Raw genomic sequence first — 24121 nt, 5'->3', positions numbered from 1 at the left:
CATATTTACAGCTGTTTCCTGTAGAGGATGCACCCGACACTGCATGTTCTTATGTATGATCTGAAGAAATATTGAGTAAACTGCTCACCTTTCTCAAAACATTAGCCCTATTGGTTGGGAGCCCACATGTACATCCTTCAAATGGTACACAATCGCTAGGTGGCAGTATTAGCCAAGTGATTAAATCAGGCACATATAAACACAAATGCAGACTCGCACTGCCGTGATTTAAATACCAGCATTTAATTTAACAAATCCAAAATAATTTAAGGCAATTTATGAATTACCAGAACACAATGAAAGATGCACACTGATCAGACAGCAGGTCTGCAGACAACAGGCACTGATCTACTCGAGCATTTACTGAAATATTATTAATTATAACTGCAATTAGAAAATAAGTGCTTGCACTGTCAGTCCAACCATATGTAATGACACCTGAGGACTAACAAAACATGAAATCTTCACATCAGCCATCAGGACGGCAATCCAGAGTACTTTAAAATACATTCTTTGTAACTATCCTGAAGGAAAAAAAAACAGATTCTTAAGTCTGTTAAAACAGCAAGTACATAAAAAAAAAAAAAAAAGATTAACTGTCCATTTTGAAAATGAATAAAAGGCAATATTTTGCTAGAATTCATTCACACTGCAGTCCTCTACTAATTTTGGCAGCTTTGGATGGCCTGAACCTCACTATGATGCCTCCATCTCTACAGATGGGTTAAAAAAATGCTGTTGGAACAACGGGGCAAGATGAAAGGGCAAGCATAAAAATAACTACCTAAAAAATAAAATAAAATAAAAGAATCTCTTTGGGCCAATTTGTGTCCCAGTCTGTAGGTGCACAAGTACTCCTGTGGTCATACTGCCATGCTGAGTCAACCTGTGATCTCCTCTTCTGGCATTTAAACCTTCTGTTTCTGGAATTTCCATCAGCACCTCTATTTCTGAATGTTCTTTTCCAGGTAGTCTTATGCAGGGATGGGGATAAAACCTGACACCTCTTTAGATTGTTCCTAAGGAGTACACAGTGTATATTAAAGACTTGGAGGAACTTCAGTATTTTTTCACTATGTCCATGCTGAATATAACTAGATTACAGCTCTAAACTTCAAGCGTGTGGTTACTTTAAGATAAGCAGCTTTAATGCTCTGGCCTACTGTATTAATGGAACAACAATATAATTATCAAGTTATATCACATATAAGTCACTGTATATCCAAAGACCCATATTCCTCATAATTAATAATACCAGTTATTAATAGTCTCATTCATCAAAGCATGTGTAGAACATTCTATATCGGTGCGCATTAGACAACAGTGGACTAGCAGAAAAACAGTGGAGCAGGGCAGAAGTTGATCTGAAGTGTTTTTAAGATGTAAGTCAATGAAAAATACTGAAAAACAGTACAAAAAAAAAAAAAAAAAATCAATAAACTTGACTACACTTAACAGGTTACACAAGTTTTGACCACCCTAACTATAAGGATGTTTAAACACCCTGTTGGTTTAAACTAGTGTTCATTTCCCCATATGTTAACCATCTGGCAAACCGCAGTAGTGGGAAAAAGTCATTAGGGATGAGTGTAATGTAGACACTTGAATGCACTTCCATCGTTTTTCTTAGCCTCCATGGTTTCGGTACAATAGTCATCAATCAGGAACAGAAACAGCAGATAATTGCTGGGACTTTGATCATTTCATGAGTTTTCTTGTACTTTACCTTTCTATCACTTGGGATTTCTGTATGATCATCAGGAGTAGTTCTATACATATGAACGTTCACATGCATAAATGAAGTTAAATCAAGTTCTATCTATATGAACATGAGCATGTGAGGTCAACACAAACTGTGCGCATGCACAGTTAATAAATGAGACCCCAGATTTTTGTGTTGCTTTGCATTGGCTATACATAAACTGACTCTTCCAGTCTTAGTACCGCACTTAGTATCAGTACAGCTGCAGAGAAATCTCCCCAATCCAAATAAACACACTGTAAAATGATCTGGGCTCTGGAATGTATTAGTAGGATAATAACGCTCTCATAACTTTGAGCTTGTGCAAATTTTCATTTAGACAGGAGGATTTATAGGAAATGACGTCAACACAGCCGTGTTCTCTGCCTTAAACGTTTTCGTTACTTTATCCACTTTGTAGTAATTACAGCTCCAAACCCTTTTCATGTAATGTCATGTGCAGGACATGCCACTTCAAGTGCTGGTTTGCTTTGCAGTAATAGTCTCAGTCTCCAAACCAACAGTTCCACAGCCACATCCTATTGGCTACTGGGGGCTTCCTGTTCTGACGCTTTGCTCATCCCAGGCTCTGACTGGCTGTCATTACTAGGCAGAAGGACCTCCACAGTGAAGCTGACTTTTTTGGACTGAAAGATGCTGTAAGTGTTGTCAAATCGCAGCACATCTGGAGAAAAAAGAAACAATTCTATTAGTGTACACGTGTCAGGCTCCAGACCTCACGGGCCAAAACACAGAGTTTAGCACAGTGCCTCATTAAACACGTGATTCAGCTCATCAGCTAATTAGCAAGGCCTTCATGAACTGAATTCAGAGCTTTAGATGAGGGAAAACGCTAATCTCTGCAGCACTTTGGCCCGGAAGGTCCCCAGTTTGACATGTCTGTATTACTAATTTCATTATCAATTCATTTTCATTATCTCAGACATTATTCCCTTTATCTTTTTCCTGTACTCACACACTCCTGGTTCTGTGCAGGTAAGGGATCCATCCTCAGGTACCAGGTGTGCATTGTAACGCTGATTGGGCACAACCTCCTGCATCTGACCTGCCTTCATCCACTCCCCCAGCTTCTTCTTCAAGAAGACTCCAAAGCCCACATCTGCTCCCTCACAGCAGAACTGCCATCTGCCATGAGAGGAAAATGTGGAGAAAGAGAGAAAAAGAAAGAGAAAGGTTTGGGGTTGAGCAGAGAACCCCAAACAAAAAAAGTAAAAAAGGTTACCACTCATTTAAAGTGGTAGTTCAGTATAAAATCTAATTTACACATTGTTTTCCTAAACCTGAAATGTGGTTAATTAGTCAACACATGTTTGGTCTCTGAAGATTGCATCTTTAGTTTTGCACTGGAGCTAATTAATGTAGCTAGTACGTAATGTCATGTAGCCAAAAAATAATGGAAGTTTATACCTTAACAATTAGCACTGTGCAAACTGCATGCCTAAGTCATCACCCTTTTACCTCTGAGTTGTTAAATAATCAAACAGACTTGCTTATGTTAATTCTGACACTGTATGACAAAAGCTGTACATAACCTTCCTTTACTTGTTAGCTACATTAGCCTCGGAGCATCTGCTGACTACGTAAAATTAACAGCATCTTTGAACAGCAGCAGTTTGTGGAAAGAACGATACCCTTCTTGTAACACTAAAACTCTTTCAATATAAAAAGCAAGTAACTGTTGTGACTTGTAAGATGCAAGCTGTTTCCAGTACATAACGATAGATTGGAAATAATGTAACAGTACAGATGTTACCATTCAGCAGTTCTCTGGTTAGTCATAAAGTGTCTGCTTTTCTCTAGAGTGAATTAATGCAATGTAGTTTAATCCACTTTGCAAGCACAGGAGCAAGGCTGAAAGATTCACCATTTTTGTACAAAAATTATTATGGCCTACGTTATCAACAGCACTGATAACATGTTTAAAGTCAGGAAATCATGTGGAGCTTGCGAAATGCCTGGACATAAATTAGACCAATCAAAAGCAACTAAACACTTGTGTTGGTACATAACATCACAACCACAGCTAACGGGCAATCTGAAACACTATGTAAATTGTTTATGTCTTAAGATATTCTGACTTTCTTGGCTGAAAAAAGGCATGGAGCTTGTTTATAGAAGACACTATTTAAATCCCAGTGGCAATGTAGGTCAAAGAAAATGGACATTTTCTCCAAATCATTCAGCCCTACAGAACATGTTACACTTCATGCAGCCTATGCACAGATTGAAAGTTTTAAAGGAAAATAATATAAACTAAAATACACAAATAATGAATAGGATTTTGACATATGATTAAAAATGTGTGGTAAATTAGGCTGCTGTTGGTTTGCTGGGCTATTATTATACACAGACTTCAAAGCAACATTGTCCCATTGTCTTTGTACGTGTTGAATGCCATGCTCAAATGTAAACATCGCCTTAAGTGTTGAAATAGCGCATCACACTAAACTACATACCTTGATGCATGTAAATAAACAAATTTTAACATTAACAGTCTGAACAATGCCTATTTTTGTATAAGCTTCTTCTATAAGACGTGTTTACCAAGATGGGTGCCATCTTTCTTAAACATTATAGTTTTACATGTCCTCACCTGAGCACGCAGCCCGGTGCCAGGATCTCATACTCCAGCTGGTGGGAGGAGCCGCGGCTGATGGACACGCACTGGTCATATTGCACTTTGATGAACTCCCGTGCATAGTAAGACTGGGGCACCTGCCCTCCTTGCTGAATCTGTGCAGAGGTGAGAGGTTAGAACTTGAAGACGAGGATGATTCAACTCAGACGTTAGAATAAACTGTTCTTATGAGGAAATGAAAGAAATGAAAGAACTTACTCAGAATACAGGAAGATTAGCGGTAAGGCTGCTGTGGTTAGTATGACATTTTGCAGATGTAATATGTTTTAGATAAAATCTACATTTAAGTTCACAGTATACAATTCTAAGAAAGCAAAGTTTTAAAAACTTCCACATAATGTAAATGTTTTAGGAAAAATAAACTTAAATTAATATAGAACACTGATGTTACAGTTCTCTAAGTCTTCACAATCATAAGTCTCTTTCATCTATGGTTCTTAAGGGAACCAAATTTGTACTTCTATTGCTCAAAGAACCCTGTGTGGCACCAAAAGTGTAGGGTTATTAAGGTCAGTAAAGCAATGACAAATGACAACACAGCTACAACTAAGTGCCAATCTGGCCCACTATGTTGACTGTTAAAGTCTTAAGCCTGGACAAGGAGATATTCTGATCTTTTTGGCTGAAAAAACAGGCCTGGATAGCACAACAGGGTCACTTAGACCTCCAGTGGGCCCCTATTCACACGCTCCTCCTCTTTTCCTCCTTTACTCTCTGCTGCAGTCCCTCAGCACCATGGCAACTATGCAGAGTGTGGAAATATTTCATTCAGGAGTGCTTTGAAAGAGTATATCACTCTCATTCTCTGGCTGTCCTTAATATTAAGCTAAGATGCTTCTGTACATGCCACTAGAGTTGGAAGTTGACGGTTTTCTGAAAAATGGAAAGCGCTGTCAGATAATCCCCCACCATTAAAAATGCTTCAGTCAAAAAAGTGAATTTCACTCACAATGATTGAAAACGAATAGCCACCAAACAGCATTGGGCAAATAACAGTGTGATAATTGACATCTACTAGCTTGTTAGCCATGTTAGCATGACAATCTATTCCTTTGATCAATAAGACTATAGCTACTAGAAGGGCCATTTAAACATTTTCTAGTATATTAATAGAGCAATATTAAGATTGTCAAAATAAAACAACAGTTATTATAATAATAATTATTACTATTATTATTACTATTATTATTATTATTATTATTATTATTATTATTATTATTATCATCATTTTACACTGGTGGAATTACATTTTGTTAAAATATTATTCCAGTAAAGTATAAGAGCTCTATTTATATTTCTTATACAAAAGTACTTCAGAAAAGTACAAAAACTTGAAATAATTTATAATAGTACATATACTTGAAAAATGTACTGAAGTAATGAAGTACGTGTACAATGAAAAAAAAGTGTTGCTCTGAATTTAACTAGATTAAAATGTGTACAGAAGTTTCACATGAATAAAATATATTACATCAACACATCTCAAAAATTACCAACAGTAATGGCGCTGATATCACATATTTACCCTCTACAAATAAAAGTCACATTTATTTGTGACACATAATTTACTAATTTGTCCCAGTCTCAAATTTATAAATGCGTATATCAGCATTCAAACATACGTTTATGGAAAATCTTGGATATCTCACATCAGTGCATCCCTATAAATAATATAACTAGTTGTAACACAATTTAATGTCAACATAAACAGTTCAACTTATATAGTCAGACCACTAATACTAATGCAACAAGTAGAAACACAAGCTGTTGAGTCCTTCCTTTATTGCAGCAGATGAAGCTGTATGGAGTCAAAGACCAGAACAGAGATGAGTGTATTTAGAGAGTGGCTGAGAAGAACTCGATCATCGATGAATTTACACACTGTCTACAGATGTCTTAAGGAGCTGTTAATGGCTAAAATGCACTGGACATCACAAATACAGACTGCTGGTCAGATTGAAGAGAGAGATTTCCAAAAGAGAAATATTTACATTCCATAAATTTCCCTTCCACTTCCACTTAAACAAAGGCAAACAAAACATATCCCTTTCTTAGGTCAATACTCAATTTTAAAGGGCCCATATCCTAAATTTTAACCGTATTTTATTTTTTTTCCTATGTTGTTTAATATTTCAAAAACATTTTTTTTTCTTCACAATTTTCCAATCTCCCTTGATCCCTTAGAATTACACATGCTGCATTGGTTACTGTGCCTTTAAGACTGGGATATGTAAATTACCTCTGTTCTGACTGGCTGCACTATATTGTGCTGCCTTCAAAAAGGCTGAAAAACCTTATTAACTTCAAGATGAATAAGCACATACTTGGTTTGTTTTTTGTGAAATCACAAAATCAATGCATTTAAAACAAGCTGCTTTTGCAGCTTAGTTTCCATATATAGCACTGTATGGACTGTGGAGTGAATAGTAATTTTTATACCTTAGCTGTGTTTACATAATACATCAAGCTATTTCATGTACAAATGTGAAGAAAATTAAGTTTCCCATTGTATGGGCCCTTTAAATTTGACCTTCTAAAATAGCTATCTAAAAGCCCCAGCTGTCCTCATTAACACAGATAAACACTGGCTTTCTCTTATCCAACTTTCATTTCAATGTGGTTGAAGGAAATGTGGAGGCCCAGTTGAGGATGGATTACTGGTTCACCAGCAAAGAAACATGTTGTACAAACCACAGCTACAAAATGTGGTATTATTTACATTATTATCTATATACCTGGAGACCCTGGAGAGAACAAATATCTGTTTCTAATGGATGTACTTTTACCTTTGTGTAACCTGTGAATTGTCAAAAAAGTCCTAAAGACTACAACATTTGATTCAATTCTCAAATCTAGGCAACCCCACCTCACCCCCCCCCCCCCCCAAAAAAAAAAAAAAAAAAAAAACACAAAAAGAGTCCAGTTGGTCCATTTGGGCTTCATAAAGGCCTCTCCTCCTGTCCTGAAGAGGGCGGCATCTTTATCTAAGCATATACGGACAGACAAAAGGTCAGATCATATCTGATCACTACTAGGCCATAAAAGCCATTATACTACTTCTATAGCATCCTATTGTGCAATGGCTAATAAGCTGTATTATTTGGTTGCAGCAGAAAGCTTTAATAGCAGCACAGTCTGGGAATGAACTGACCTCAAAAAGAGAATCTGGAGGAATTATAAGTGTGAAAGTGAGTGATTACTAAACTCAATCTTGACTTAAATCCTTAATCTTGACTATTTGCAAATTACATATGAGATGCCTCATGTGAATACAGCCAATTTAAATAAGCTTTATATGCCAGGTGTATGTATGAGGGTTCTCACTGGACCATGATTTTTGTGCACCGAGGTGCGTTTTTCTATTGTTTTCTGTGAGAGAGATGTCTTTTATGCACAAGCTGACCAATCAGATTAAACTGCAGACGGGCTTTCAGTGGCAGGTGCAGTCTCTGAGTACCCTGAACTGTAAAAGTTCTAAATCAAAATTAGCATAACTTAAACAAAAAGGTTGCTTTTAAGTTTAGTTTGTTTTCACTAGTAGTCCTGCATTTCTAGTAAATGGTAAAACGCTTTTTAAAAGGGTAAGTGACAGAATCTTCCACCTGTAAGAGAGACTGAGAAACTATATGCCACAACTGCCAGCACTCAAAACTGAAAACTGCTTAATCACTGCAGTGCATCAATGCAATCTGTTGTGCACTGTGGAGCAACAAACTGAACTCTGTTGCAGGCAACACCACAAAGCTTTCAATATCACCACATCATTTATCTAAATATTTTTTTTTGGAAATAATACTCCTGTGCAGCAGCAGTTATATTCTAAAGATCATGGTTCATGCAACATGGCAAAGGCCATTTAAAGACGAGCTTCATTTGAGGAGATGCTTGCTGATGCTACTGCTAATGGATTGAGAGCTCATACTGAAGAGCAGCTCTTCTGAAATGCACAGGCTGTTTTCTACAGCACTATAGCATCAAGATTCTAGGCCTAAAAGGCTAATGGTAAAGCTGCCATCGCGTGATCTTAAAACAGAGGCTTGTTGTTGTAAATTCAGCTTGATCTGTGTAAGCATAAAGTATTACCAAAGGCAAAGATGATGCATCTCAGTTTCACTGAAACCCCATTAGAAGACAGAACACACTGCTTTAACCAACTCTGAACAAGGCCTGATATTTAACAATCTACTATTCGATTTAAATCAGTACAAGCTGTACTCAGCTGTATCTGTAATCAGCACAATTACAGATACAGGCATAAAAGACAACACGATGAGTCAATGTATTTCGAACCAACCCGTTATAAAAACAATAAATCCTGTTCAAGCTCAGTTTGACTGTGTTTGCAGCAAGAGCTACAACTCAAGAGTCAAAGAACATATAGTGCTAAGTGAAGAAGAGGGCATTTAAAGTAAGTAGCTGTTGCAACATCTGCTGAATTTCAACACAAGTCTTCAACAAGATATTACTAACTTCATCATTTTAAACCAGATAACAAAGGACCATATGCCCATCAGCAAGGAATAACGCCTTTAGCATCACACTAGAACTACATTCATAGCTACTAACAAGCCAATTTCTTATAGCGACTTTCCAATAAACAGTGCAGTACGGCACAGTACGGTTAGAAATCATATTTTGTTGTCATTATCATTGCTTATTGACCCATATTGTACCTGTGCTAAATCTACCATTTTCGTAAATGTTTGGTAAATGTGATTGTTTTTTTGAAGCCATGTTCAACAAAGGGTCATGTAAATATTTACACATTTCAGGGGTCAGCAGAGGCTAAGGCAGTAAACTTGGTACCAAGTCTTTCGAACAAGGCCATCATTTTGGAGGTAGACGTTGATGAGAGCAAATGCAATTGACCGTTGCCACATTCTGACAAATTCTGCCTACGGGTAGTTACTGTTACTACATCCAACCAAATTTTTATCTCAGGTCACCTTGTGGTAAACAGAGAAAAATGTAGCACAAAAGTAAATGCAGAAGTGCACAATGTAGAGTGCATCTATGATGAAAATAACAGCACAGACCAGTAAGAATCACATGCTGGTCTAAACTGGTTTATGCTGGCTTGGTGCTACTTTAGTCAGTCACCCAGCATGGTTATGTCCAAAACACAACATGTACTGGTTTTGCTGTTGACCAATATTTTCACTTCCATTGCTGCTGACCAGAATACCAGCATTCAAAATGCAACGAGTGCTGATTTTGCTGGGACACAGCCACCATAGAGTTTTACAAGTTTTGACCTTGAGTTTCAGCTGTGAGTGGGTCATTGAGTGTGATGCAAAACATTTTCATCTTGGAGCACTTGGAGTTGGCTGTGATTGGCTGAGAGGTGCATCAATCTTTTCTGTGCAAATGGTCAATTGTCACAGAATTTGCAGAACTCACAGAAACTGTTCTCACAGGAAATGAACACAGGTACTCCACCAGGGTACGCATAGTTCTATAGTTCAAATTAGTAAACGTACCATGCCGTAAAAACTTTGAAAAAGCGCTACTAGGCAGTGTGGTGACCCTCTATGACGTTTAAGATCTTCACTCACCCTAGTTCTGCAGCGGGGGTCTCCATTGGGGTCAGTCAATTTTCCCCCATAAATGGCTGGTAGCTCCTCGGGGTCGATATGTTTCCGTAACACCTCTTGCCAATTCGCTGAGTGGGCACAAAAAAAGGTTAAATTTACATTACAGTCGGTGTCAAAATGCGTAAACCTCAGTATTGAGCATTGCATCTGATTGGTCATTTAAGCACCAGTCATTATCTAGATATACATGGCAAATACTGCAGTAGATCATCAGTAATCTATTAAAACTCACATCAACCAAAACTATGTTGTTTATTAGATGTTTATTATGTTTTAATAAAAGGTTAAGTCAATTCACTCTTTGTCAGAGTCATGTCAGCTATCTGAGGGGCAGGCTGATCTGTGCGTTTATCTTACATCCCAGAACCATGACCTTGCGTCTAGTCTCCTCACTCAGAAAATGTTTCACCAGATTGTAGGCCACAGGAAACAGTTTGGGTGCTGCAACAAAATATGAGATATTTTTAAGTCATTAAGTCACATAATAAAAGCTGTTAGAACAATATATTCACTTAAATAATACTAAGCAAACTGCGTTTGTATAACTGTACTTTAACTGTCATTTATAGATAAACTATGCATGTCGCAGCAATGTTTATGTTTATGTAAATGATATTACAGTTTACCTTTTATTACAAATAACCTCTTGAGTCCTTCAGGATAGTTGTCCTCAAACATGGTCAGAACCTACAAGATAGAAACCTGCTAATTACTCGGGAGTTCTGTTTTTTTTAAGCCATGTTCAACAAAAGGTCATGACATGTAAATATTTACACATTTCAGGGGTCAGCAGAGGCTCTTTTGAGACAAAGCAGACAGTAAAGCAGTAGAGTACAGTGTGCACACAGAGAACACACAGGGATATGATCTTACCTCTCCATACAGTTCTATAGCAGGCTTCCACAAATGCTTCAGGCCCAAATCCTCACAGTCATAGATCATTGTTATGGACTCCACATTTTTTCCCAACTGATTGCAAGAGTGAGAAGAGCAGAGGAAAAAGGAGATTACAAGATATATTACAAGAGGTACCAGTAGCCCATAGCACATAAGATAACTGTAAAGGAACAGGAGGCATCTGCTGAAGAAGGATGCAGACATAAACACTTAGCTTCAGTGACAGACAACAGACGTTTGTATGGAGCACACAATAGTGCAAGAGGTTATTATTGTTTTGTGAGAGCAGTAATGTGTGCTGATGCCTCCACCAAACAAGTGTTACCTGTTCTTTATTTGTATATACACAATTGGGGAAGCTCAGGTGAAAAAGGACAATATGAACAATGCATTGAAAGTTAGTTTATAGCTCTCTGCACCACTCTCATCAAGATGAACACTGTAAGCATGTTTCAGAGGAAAACATGGTGTTAAAAACATACTAGTTTTACTACCCAGCATACCATGTACCATTATCTAAACACGTCCCCAGATAGCAATTTTTTTGCTTTAAAACATCTCAACACATTGGGATAGAGAAAAAATAAGGTCTGTCTTTGGGACCTTGAGGACCTGTTTAAGAACCACTGGTCTAAATAAGACTAACCACAGAGTTACTGATGTCTATGTAAGAGCTACACAGAGCCTGGCATATAACCCTGTTTTTACAAAAATGACAAAAAAAAAAATTACAAAAACTTGATTTAGCAAGTTATCCACACCTTTAATAGCATTTGTTTGGATGCTGTTTAAAAGAAGTAGTAATTATGCAATGTGATGCTGTCTTACAGATAATGTCAGCGCTTTGGTAGAACTGCTATTATGCGTGACTCACAATTTCGGAGATACTGAATCTAAATCTCTTTACTGAAGTGGATCTTGAAGAATTGCCAAGTCACAGTTATAATACATGGCAATCAAGAAGACACTTGTACAGTCTAAGAGCAAAGGTGCAGTGGCTGAAGCCCCCTGTGGTCTATCTGTACAAGTGCCTGCTGTTGGTCATTTCCTGACCCACCCACTCCACCCCAGGTAGGACAGGTGAGCAAGGATGAGGTAGGTCATTAAATATACCCGGACGCTCTGTAAGTCACACTCCTTCTGCAGCATCTCGCAGTCTCGAACTTTACACTTCATGAAGTCCTGCTTGGAGGCAGACAGCAGGAGACCTTTTGGATCCACTGGTCCGATGACATCATACCACACAGGGCTGCCTTCTTGGTCGTAGCCACACATGCCTCCAGAGAAGTACTTCTCTAAAACCTGGACAAGCAGCACATTAGCCACAGGATGTAACAAACAGATAAAATTGCACATTTTCTCTCTTTTAAGAGTTAAAATTAATGCAATGAATTTAATGGAAATCTCAGCTCTTACTGTTAGCATTACAGCATATTGCACTGTATCATTCTATTGTGGCTAGCAGTCAGGCTTGAGGCTAGTGTGTTGCCTTGGGGTTTTATATATTAGTTTGTGGCCAAAGTGAAATGAAGACACTATAAAGCATGTTTGTTTCAAATACTGTTCTTTTATAATTCTCTAAATGATGCTCCAGTAAACTGAATACTGAAACATTTATATTCAGATTCAGAGTACTTTATTGATCCCAGAGGGAAATTGCATTTGTTATAGTTGCAACCATTTATGTAAAAGAGAGGCACTGGCTTTGATAATAAATATGAAACATACTGTATAAAGCAGTGCAAATTATTGCACCTCTGAGTTATTGCACATATAATAAAAAATAATTAATTACATTATATTTATTATTACACATATGAACAGTACAATTTGGTATTAAGCACTGCACAGAGTTTGATGACCACAGGTAAGAATAACTAAGAATGTGGCGCTCTGTGGTGCATCTCGGTAGAATGAGTCTTGCACTGAATGTGCTCCTATGTCTAAGTCCTGTGTATTTATTTGTATGTATCGAATCAAGACACCACTGTATTTAATTGAATAATAATGTGCATCATACCTCAGGAGGCTTCCAGTCAGTAATGATAGTGTCAGCCTTCATGTGTTTCCGGAACTCCAAATGCTGAAAAGTAATTCAGCAAGTCAGTATTTCTGAAATTCATATTTCTCAAATTTCTTGGAAAATACATGCAAACTTGGGAGCAAATCAAATCACATTTATTGTCACATCACATTTACACAGGAGCAAAGGTGAGTGAAAATCTCTATATACACACAATATACACATTAATATACTGCACTATATTATATACATATATACACACACACACACACACACACACACACAAAATGTACAGTTTTGTACAGTAATATAAGTTATCAAATAAAAAGCTATGATATGTACAGTTTTATACATTTAGACCAGTCTAGGCCTTTTACATAACTGCACTCTCAGAAAAAAGGTACTAAACTGTTTCTGGGGCAGTACCCCTCTTGTCACTGGTGTGGTATCATCAAGGGTACATCTCAGTACCTTTGTCAGGCAACATAACTGTAGCATAACCCATTGAAATTATATTTTCTAAGTTGTATTGATTCAACACACCCCATCTCCTCTCCACGCTTTTATTTTATTGCTCTGTTTTAAAACATTAAGTTATGAAAAAGGTACAAATATATACTTTTCACTTGGGGAAAAAAAAACATAAGTTACACAACTGGACCTTAAAACCACTGTTTTACCTTTGAGGGTGCATTTACATTGTTTGTACCTTGATGAACGAAAAATGTTCCTGCACAGAAGGAACCTTTAATTCTAACAGTGTATGTGCATTAATGAGACTTGATCTTAGATCAGTGTTCTTACTATGTGACCCTATAAACATGGACCCTGATCTATACTAATCTATAATCAGTTGTATTAATATATAAAGTGTATAGTACCAGGAACTAAGACTTTCTATTAAAACATATGTAAAGTGAATAAAATGAAAATATTCTTTTTTAAAACCACAGTCTTAACCTGGAAGCACTACAGGACACTAACTGAAACCACATTATCTGCTATGAAGCATAAAAATGCATAAACATTTCTCTTATAATGAGTAATGTGTATCAAATGTTTCTCAGACCTCCGCATATAAAGAACAGTTTTCCAAGCAGATAGTAAAGCACTTCTGTGTAAGTGCAAGTTGTTCTGTAAGTTGTTCTATAAGTCCATCTGCTCCATGTAAATGTAAACGTAAATATCTTCCTAGATACCACAGTTCCTTTGTGTTAGGGATACTAGAGGTGTCTACACGGAGAACATTTCAAATATCTGTGTTTTGACATGAGAAGCAGTGGAAAAACTAAATGGCGTGCACTGTGGCTCTTCTCATCCAGCTACAGTCACTAGATTATCTCTTTCAACAGGTGTAAAATGGCTTTATGGGTATTCTGTGTGCATTCGCTTTACAATGGCAGAGTAATTTGTTCATATTAACAGGACAAGATTTAAAATTATATCAAATGATGTCAGGCTTTTCTGTGCAGTTTAATCATTTAAATCCAATGTTACCATCTGCAACACATGCATTCAGAACCAAAGAAAGCTACTCCTCTAACGTCAGATTTCTCAAATCTAGCTTTTCATTTGTAGAGCTCCCTTTTCTCAAATTCATCAGAACAATGTAGGGATAAGTGAACTCCTTCATTAATGTATAAGGAACAGATAATGATGCCTAAGAGAGTCCAATCAGGAGCAGGGTCTAGAGTGCTGCTTGGATGTGACTGGCCAAAACTCTGACTCATCATACTCAATGTACTGCATGAATTTCAACCTATATTGTAGTTCCCACCACACCCTAACTGCCATCTCCCCTCAAAGGAATTCTTACAGGCTCAGACACAATCCTTAACCCATTGACATCCAGCAACTAAATCTGTGTGGTTACGGTTTGCATTAATACCCAGTGATATCCATTTTAATTTTTTATTACATAATTTTCATACTTATGCAGATTCAAATTTTGTTTTTCTATGGGGTTGTTAAAAATCTGTACTCTAATGTAACCAAAGGAGAAGGAAATATGAAATACTAAGTAATTAAAAACTCACTTTTTAGTCATATGGTTTAATCAATTTGATAAATGTCTTCAAGTTTGTCCTCAGATGGGCTTAGAGACCACATAGATCAAAGTCAACTTCCGGATATGGAAATCAATGAGTTAACTAGACCTCCTCAGTCACTTTACAACCTATTTAGTATTTGAAAGAACAAGGCTTACACTGAATTACTAATAACCACATATGACGTATAAATTCTGTTAAATGATTTTTATAATAACATAATAGTAATAATAACAGCCATCAATTCAACATCAACCAACATAATTATTTTTCACACAGTGATATTCAATTGGCTTGTCTATGTTTTGAAAGTTGGGCAAGCTTTGCAGAAAGCTGGAAACATAATAAATAAAGTGTGCTGCAATTTCTTAGAGTCATTACATAACATCAAGGTTCCCGTTTAAATTGATTCACTACCAAGCTTGACCACACAACAAAAATCTATCCGAACAGTGTGACCTTTCAAATTATTGGAAGTAATAACGCACTAAATGTCAGACATTATAATAACATTGTGTGCTATAATTTCTCACTGAATGCTATTTTTGCCAACACTCTGTAAGGCTTGTCACACATCATATAAAACAAACAAGGAAAAGCAATACCTTTCGTAGCATTGTTTCAGCTTTCTGCACATTGAAATTTCTGGCTGAAAAAGAGGAATAGAAAGAAGAAAGGGAGTGAGTACAGCAGAGAGGGAGAAGGAGGTAGGTGGCACTAGAAGAAGAAAAAAAAAAAAATCACAGTGCAAAGATGAAAGAAATGTAAGCATTAATATTTCCATGAATGGATCATTCTATGGAATTCGTTCAAAGCCAGAGTTGAAAACACATTTCAGGCTTTTAACTCACTTGGGCTATAGACTTACATCTTTTTGCTTTGAGTGACTCTATACCTTAATTATGTTTATTTTTACTAAAACACATTATGGAACATTTCATTTTGTCACTACTAAAAAAATTAAACACTACTAATCAAATGATTCAGTAGTGACTGTTTCGGTAGTGACAATATTAGCTCATTTTATGCAGAACTCAAAAACAGTAGCCAGTACAGAACTAGAAAACACAGCTTTCAACAGTTGTACACACATAAAATCATCATAATTTTCATTAAAACACAAAAAGATGCAGAGAATGTGTTTCGGTAGTGACAATTCTTAATGTTGCACACTGATTTTCAGAGTTTGCGACATAGTCTCACTTCCTGCTTCAAATGCAGGAAGACTCCACCTTTGGACTAAGACTCTTTTTTTTGGTGGTGACATAAAAATGTGTAACATTCATCCACTGATTCATTCATCCATCATCTGAGCCATTTATCCTCTTGGGGTGGGGTGGGAGGGAGGGGCACTGGAGCCTATCCCAGTGCACACTGGGCAGAAGGCAGGAAAGGTCAGTCCATCACAGGGCAGACATGCACACACCCACACCTAGAGGCAATTTAGTATTAAACTTAAGTATTGTTTTCACAAGTTGAAACGCAGGGGTTAGGGTTTGGGACTGACACCTCCCAACAGAAAATATCTTATAAATGATGATTTTGTATATAGCTTATTACCATACCTATTAATTAATGCCTTTTTTAGACTGTGACAGACCTTGTAAATGTCTAAAGTTTAAATAACTAACCTTTTTATTGTGGGACCCCAGTTTGAACAAATTCAGTAGAATGGTCCTTATTGATCCTTTGCTGAGATCTGGAGTTGCTTAACCCTTTAATTTACTACTAAGCAACTACTATAACTATAAAACAAACATTACGTTAAATAGTTACGAGAGAGAGGAACTAAAGTGTAGGCTCATGTAAAGATTCTGAGAGTTTAAGGAGTTTAACACAAAGAACTCTGGACCAGGGGAGACCATCTATGAAGTTGTTCAGGATTGCTTTGGTAACACATTAACCATCCTTTTGAACAGAACTGAAGGAGCGAAGAGTTCATTCAGTCTATCGATAAGAGAGTGTGGTCTTGTGCTACTGATAAGAAAACTCTGCAGTTACCACTGATTCTGCATCACCAGTCATTTAAATCCAAGCTCTCATGTAAAGCTGTTGCCTTGCAAAGACTCATCGCAGCCTTATTCTAATATGCACAGTACTGTGCGAAAGTTTTAGGCATCTAAGCAAATTTTTGAACAATTTACCTCAGCAGTGAGTTTATCACAACATAGTGTTATATTAGAATATAGTGTAATATTAGAATAAAGTCATATTCATAATTCAAATAAACAGTATAAACAAATAAAAGGTAACAAGAATTTGGGCTTGGGTCCATATTTTTCCTTGACACATTCACAGAGACTTGTTAATATCATCAATTCCATCATGAGCACAATTTACTGAAGCACTGATTGGTCAAACCAGGAGTTGCTTTTTAACTACATATAATATATATATATAAATATATATATATATATATATATATATATATATATATATATATATATATATATATATATATAGAGAGAGAGAGAGAGAGAGATAATCATTATTAATTAATATTCTATACATTTTGTTTATTCAAATATTAACACTTTTCTCAGCAAATAAACACAAACTACACTAATAAATAGATTTTGAAAATGTGTCTTGGGTGCCTTAGACCTTCATTTGCTGTTGTTAAGATGAACATGTGATGCAGATTTGATAAATCCTGCGTGTTCTAATGAGTTAAATGTGCTCCAGCCTTCAAAATATGAACATTTTTCTTTCACCTTTAATCCTAGCCAGTAAGGCTGTAATGAATGATTCATAAAATTCAGAATTCAGTTCAGTGTAGTTGTGTCCTGATTCAATACATTTTTAAATACACTGGGGGAAAAAAACAAGTGCCTGAAAAGTAGGGATGTAGTGATATTGTAAGTGTGGGCTGATGAAATTTTTGCCATCCATTTTTGAGTAGGTATCTGCCAAAGCTGAAAAAAAATTATTTAATTTAGAAATAAATTGAGACTATATCCATCTGACTTGGCAATATGGAGAAATATAACTGTTTCTTTGTAATTTGTAATAAATAATAAATCATGCATTCGTACTGAAAATGTGCCTTAAGCTAATGTTTATGTTTGCTTTTGGTTTTCTTTATTAGGGCATTACAATTCAACAGTATAAAAGTGTAATATCTAAGGCTTCAGAATGCCACCGTGCCATCTTGACTGATCTATTTATTAGCATTATAAATATCCAGTGCTTTTTATAGTATCCCGGTCTAACTCAGCAGCCACATGCTAGCATAATAGCCTTGAGCTAACACACTATCCACAAGCTAATACACTAGCCACAAAGCAACAAGACAATACTATAAATTACAATACAATACAATGCGTTGTACTGTTACAGCCATACTAGCTAAAGTTGTTCCACAAACCCTTGGGAACTGTGCAAATGTAGTGTTTGCAGGCTCCATATCAACTTCTGAAAATGATACAATCATCTATATTTGAAGAAAAAAAAAAACAAAAAAAAACCATGCATCCTTACTGTGCTACTGAAAGCTAACTGAAGACGTTTCTTCTCTTCCCTTTTTGTCACCCCAACTTCATCTCACTTTTCATGTCTTCAAGTTTTTTTTTGTTTTTTTTTTCGTCAGCAACCACCACAATTATCTGTGATCAAATCGAGTGATGTGTGGACTGTACCATTTGAGCAAGGAGAGACGGGGGGGTCTCTAAAAGCTATGTTTGTATTTATTTTGGCAATATTGTTTCAGTTCATCACACTAATTACTTAGCAGTGTAAAACTGTACACCAAAGCAGATTTTATAGTCTTCAGCCGTTCACAGCTTCCTGTTAGAGGCCCTTCTAGTCAGTTCCAATATTCATCTGTGATGCCCCTGCCCTGGCAAACACCAGCTCTAAAAACATGCTTCTTCACACGGTACTTGCATCAGCCCTGAGCGTGTAGCTCAGTGAATTAATGTCCACTCTGTGACACCTGTTTGCATGTGACTGATCCAGTGGCAGACCTGATCCACAGTGACTATGTCATACTGTAGTGTTAAGAAGTGTAATCCACATTAAGGAGATTATATTATACAGCTGACAGCAGCGGTCACTGGGTTAAGACAGATCCAACACCTGTCTCCAACTAATTTCCACTCACTTCATGGGTCAATTCATGCCACAGGAGTGTTTAATACAGCAATAAGAGGCTGTGCATTACAGTGATTTTACCACGTTTAAAAGGTGTTAGGCAAAACAAACATAGAACTACATTAGTAATATAGTAACAGTAGGCTATGACTGCCAAACAACAAACAAAACAACAGTGTCTTTTTAATAACTTAATGCGTTTGTATAGAATTAAACTGATTGTGAACTTCACCACCACTTGGAATGTGGCTCAGCCAATCAGATTTTAAAACCAGAGCAAGTCAGATTATTTGTTTAATTTAACTGGGAAGCAGTGATGTGGCATTCTGTTAATGGAAGATGTACCCGTACCTGACCATAAAAAGCTCTTTTTTACAGACGATAACTAACAAATACAAAGAATAAGAGGTAATTAGCAGAAAACAAAACCATAAGAATTATGGGTGTCTCCAACCATCGTGCTAACAATATTTATATAATGAGTATGTACATTTTTTGCTGTTTATTTGAGTTAAAGAATTATGAAGTGGCAATAATAAGATTTACCAGTAAAGCATAGTAACTAAACCATTTGGTGTATTAAATATGAATCTAAAATATAAGTATTAAATTATATCTGCCAATGCTGTCAGCATTTTAGGCCCCTAATATCGACACCGGGATCGACACTTAACTGGCTGAGCCCTATTAGTGGCTTTTATTAGTCATTCCTCCAAACACAAACTTGCAAATAAATTTCAGGGATTAAATGTTCCACAACTTAGTCAATTGTCCTGTCTCTAGGACGGACTGGCCAGGCTAAAACAGTTCATCTGCATTAACCCAAAGGCATAATGTCAGCCTTGGTTCCCAATACATAAGATAATCTTAACTGTTAGACGTGCTCAAAGTGATACTCGCTCTGCCACCTTACAGTGATCTTTGTGCTGAAAGCAGACTCAGCACAGTACACGTCTAAACTGTATCTCATATCTTTAACACGGGCAGTCTCATTCAGTATGTGTTTAATCTTATCTCCCATAAAACAATGAGATAACTCTTATAAAATACCACTGAACACACCAAATGGATGCACCAGTCACAATCAGTGACCTAGATCCACTCAGCCGCACACTACCATAAAAACAGCCAAATATCAATACTACATCCTTTGGACCTCAGTAATAACCACTGTAGCAGACAGGATAAGTATATGTCCAGAAGACACCACATTTTATTACTGACTTCACCTTCTTTAAGCTGCACCCACACAGTCATTCAATTGCACACTCCTTAGGAAGGCATTGCCAACAAAATGGGGTGCTCTCGAGCAGCCACACAAGCCTAAGGTTACCATGCCTTTCAAAGCACTAGCTAGAAGGATATATAGCTCTGCATTAGGCTGTGGAGTACCTTGTACCTTTGGGATGAGTTAGAGTGGCGTTTGTCATCCAGATCTAATCATCCAACATCAGTATTCAACCTCAGTAATGCTCTTGTGGCTGAATACAATCAAATCCTCACATCACTGTCCCAATATTTTGTGTAAATCCTTTCCAGAAGAGTAGAGTCTGTTGCTACAGCAAAGGGGCGACAAATGTCTACTAATACTCTCAATTTCAGCAGGAAGTCTGGATGGACAGGTGGGCGTCCAGTGTTCTCAATCAAGGGCAGATATCTTAGATAAAAGCTGTGATAATGTTATCATTAGAATGCTGATACATCTCTTGTCCTTTGCTCTCCATTAATGCTGACCAGACATAATCAGAGCCTTTCAGGGCTGCTGGCTCTGAACACAGACATCTATTGTCACAGGCCCCAGGCTTCTATGAAAACAGCCTTGGTGCCTTTGGATAAAAGTCCTTTGAGCCCAACTGATATAGAAATAAAGTACTGCACGTTTATATTGTGCATGACTTTATGAAATGTCTGAAACGGACATTTAGCAAACACATATTCCTAATATTGGCGCTAATATAGTCTGCAGTTCTGACAGCCACACTGGGAAACTGTAGGCCTAAGTGACTCCACAGAAACGTTTTGTTTTACAGTTCTAATCGGATTAGAGTTGAGATTAATCGGGTTCATTCTGCTTGCTGCTGTATCAGGACAGAACAATAGGTCCTTTCACTGGGAACATACTGCATAAGTATATGTGCAACTGTGTGACAAATAGATTTTTGTGAGACGGTATGTTACACAGGCCTTTCATTACCTCACACCGGTTAGCATGGAAATGAACACAGCAGCTCAGCTACTCTCTTATTGCAATATCACTGTTAAAGCATGCTTATAAAACACTGGGCATAAGGCTACTGCTGAGGTTTTGTCTGGCCTTTTTAAGCCTACACTGACTTAAACTTGTGACCGAGTTCCTCATTATAATGTGAATATGTGACCTCAACACTACTGTCATACGGTTTACTTCAATTGGCAAGAAAAGTGTTGATCTAAATATTTTTTTTTCCAATTGATTCACACATAAATTCAAAAGTTTTGAACTACATTGTAAAGCTTTAGGATTAATGTTGCTTTGGGAAGCCAGCGCTATAAGTCTATAAGTGTTTTGTTCCACTGAACACAATGGATTTTAACAATCACAACACATACAAATTTGCCTCTTGGGTTAAATCTAACTCATTTATGATTCATTTGATAGTATTTATTAACAGAGTACCTGACCCTGACAAGAAACTTAGACAAAGATCCATCTGGAGATGTACTGGTTGTTTTTAATAGCCACTAAGGCACAAGAAATCTGTTACAGACCCACAGTCCTACAAATCCGCCTTGTTCTCACCTCTAAGCCAGCGCAGCATGAAGTGGTCACTCTGAGAAGGACACTGTGGCAGTACATCTTGTATCTTCTCACGAAACTGTCCAGGGAAAGATGTTTTGGAAAAAGAAAGAGGGCATTTGGTGAGGTTGCTGGCAAAGGCTGATTTAAACCTGCACTCAGTCAAATGAGAAGGGAACAGTACATTAAATATCAAGACAACAAGCCGGACACCAATGAAGAGAAAAACTTTATAATAAATATTGTAAACATCTTCTGGTTTTGGCAGCAGCTCCAAACACATGTGCATGATTCAGCAGGAGGCTACATCAAATCACACCCTCCCTCTCTCTCTGTGCAGAAGCGCGGCCAGAAGCAGTCAAAACACAAACAGTCCTGCTTCAGGCCCAGCTTCAAAACAGGGCTTTAAGACTGAGCTGAGGCATCACACATGTAACATACACCAGGCGGTGAGAGGAAGAACAGCGCGCGCTTGTCTGACACCGTTAAGGCTTTAAAAGATAACGTGAAAGCCGGAGAGCAAGAAGCAGCAGCTGAAATAACTCACCTGCGCTAAAGCCTCGGCCTGTCTGGGGCTGAGGTCTCCGACTCTGCCGCTCATCTCGCCTTCATCCGCTCCAGCTAACAGGCCCAAATGAACGGAGGAGAGAGAGAGAGATGGAGTGACTTTACCTCACTCGCTCACTCACAGTGCCATACAGAGCCCTTCCTCATCGGGGCGGAGTCGGCAAGACAACAAGGCACGCCCAGCCCGATGACGTCACCACAATTAGAGCCCACAGTCTCATGTGCATAATATGCGCTAATAAACACGTTATGAGCGGCGTTTTTAACAGAAACAAAACTCTCATCATTTGGAAATTCTCTTGCGTGTGTGTGCAATACTTACCTTAACACCTACCTGTGATGCTCACCTGATAACACTTACCTTGCAGAGGCAGCAAAAGGGAGGCAGAGCAGAAAGAGCTCACTCATGAATGTGCCGAAGGGCCCACGGCTAGCTCATGAGAGGGGTGATGTCTGTAACCTAAGTCACAGAAAGCGGAGTAAGACAGGGTAGCAAATGTGTACACTGCAGCTAGACATTTTTATCGGTAATGGGATCTTGAGGCCTTGTAATATCGGTTGTGTTTTTATTTATCCTTGTTTTTAATCCACTCTTGTGGGACAGCAACACCCCTGCTGAGGAGAATGGAAGAGCTCAGGTAATGCAGGGGCGGGGCTAACCCTATAAGAAGTGGGGGGGTGGGTTCTGGGAGGAGGCTAGCTCAGGTACTCACCTCAGATTGTGAGGAGGCAAAAGGCAAAGCTTGACAATTTAGTCTTATGACTAAATTAAGACTACTTATACTTACCTGTGCTGCTATTGAGTCAGGTCAACATTTTAACCATTGTTTATTTTGTGTTTGTACAGTTTTCTTTTGTGTTTTCACTTTTGTAAATAAATCACACCAGTGTTTGCAAAGAACCATTCTGAGTCGGTCCATCTTCAGCCTGCATCTGCATTCCTCATACCCATTCAGCTACAACCCACCTGGTGACTTCGTGTCTCCTCACGGAGTTCGGCTCTGTCAAATTCATAATTTTTTTTTCTTTTTTTCTGTATGTTTAACACATTTTAGGACAATTTCTACAAATAGACTTTTCCTAATAATGTAAATTTTGACTTATGCCAGTGTTAATGTGGGTTCATTCAAGTTTTACACAAATGTACATTTTTACATTCTTAACAATCCACAACCCGAATATTCTCTATTTAAACTAAGAGCATTGAGGACTTATCATTCAGGTGAAGTTTCAAACATTCTTGTGATGGACATACACCTATTTTATAGAGCCCTGATGCTGAAGTAAATAGTGATAATAATAGTAGTAATATAGTAATAGTGACATTTAGAGATAGTAAATATCATTATGATCGGGAATGCCATTAGGACTCTACCAGTTTATTTTTCTGCACACTCTGGATTTTAATTTGTGTTATTTTGGAACCAATCCCACTAAATAATGAAACTGTACAAGGGAGCTGTCTGGAGGAGTGGCTAAACATTTAACTTGGCCAAACATTTAGCATCCAGCAAGAACTAACAAAGTCTCACGCTAAGTTTAAGACAGATTTTACATTTACGTTTTTGACAGCATGTGTTCTTCAGGAATGCTAAAATTAGTCATACTAACACTAAGGCCAAACAAACAGGAAGAACTGAAATTCCAGTTTGGATCAAGGGATAGGTGGATTAAGGGAGAGCAGCCAAGTCTACGGTACATAGGATATACAGCTGGCACAAGCT

The 24121-nt window shown here is 37.5% G+C and overlaps 1 protein-coding gene across 1 annotated transcript; it reads right to left on the bottom strand.

Moving 5' to 3' along the window:
* Positions 1 to 219: 219 nt before the first annotated feature.
* On the bottom strand, positions 220 to 22763 carry LOC108431737 (SEC14-like protein 2). Its single transcript, XM_017705090.2, has 13 exons — positions 22745 to 22763; positions 22378 to 22451; positions 21834 to 21909; positions 15568 to 15611; positions 12912 to 12974; positions 12005 to 12193; positions 10868 to 10963; positions 10621 to 10681; positions 10352 to 10435; positions 9956 to 10062; positions 4356 to 4495; positions 2718 to 2887; positions 220 to 2426 (listed from the first exon to the last, which is right to left on the bottom strand). The coding sequence occupies exons 2-13, from the start codon at positions 22429 to 22431 to the stop codon at positions 2281 to 2283; spliced, it is 1230 nt and encodes a 409-aa protein (XP_017560579.1). The 5' UTR covers positions 22432 to 22451; positions 22745 to 22763; the 3' UTR covers positions 220 to 2280.
* Positions 22764 to 24121: the final 1358 nt, after the last annotated feature.

Source organism: Pygocentrus nattereri, chromosome 20 (assembly GCF_015220715.1).
Source record: "Pygocentrus nattereri isolate fPygNat1 chromosome 20, fPygNat1.pri, whole genome shotgun sequence".
Classification (NCBI taxonomy): Eukaryota; Metazoa; Chordata; class Actinopteri; order Characiformes; family Serrasalmidae; genus Pygocentrus; species Pygocentrus nattereri.
The sequence above is the reverse complement of the archived record's forward strand: the minus strand, read 5'-3'. Positions and strand labels throughout refer to the sequence as shown.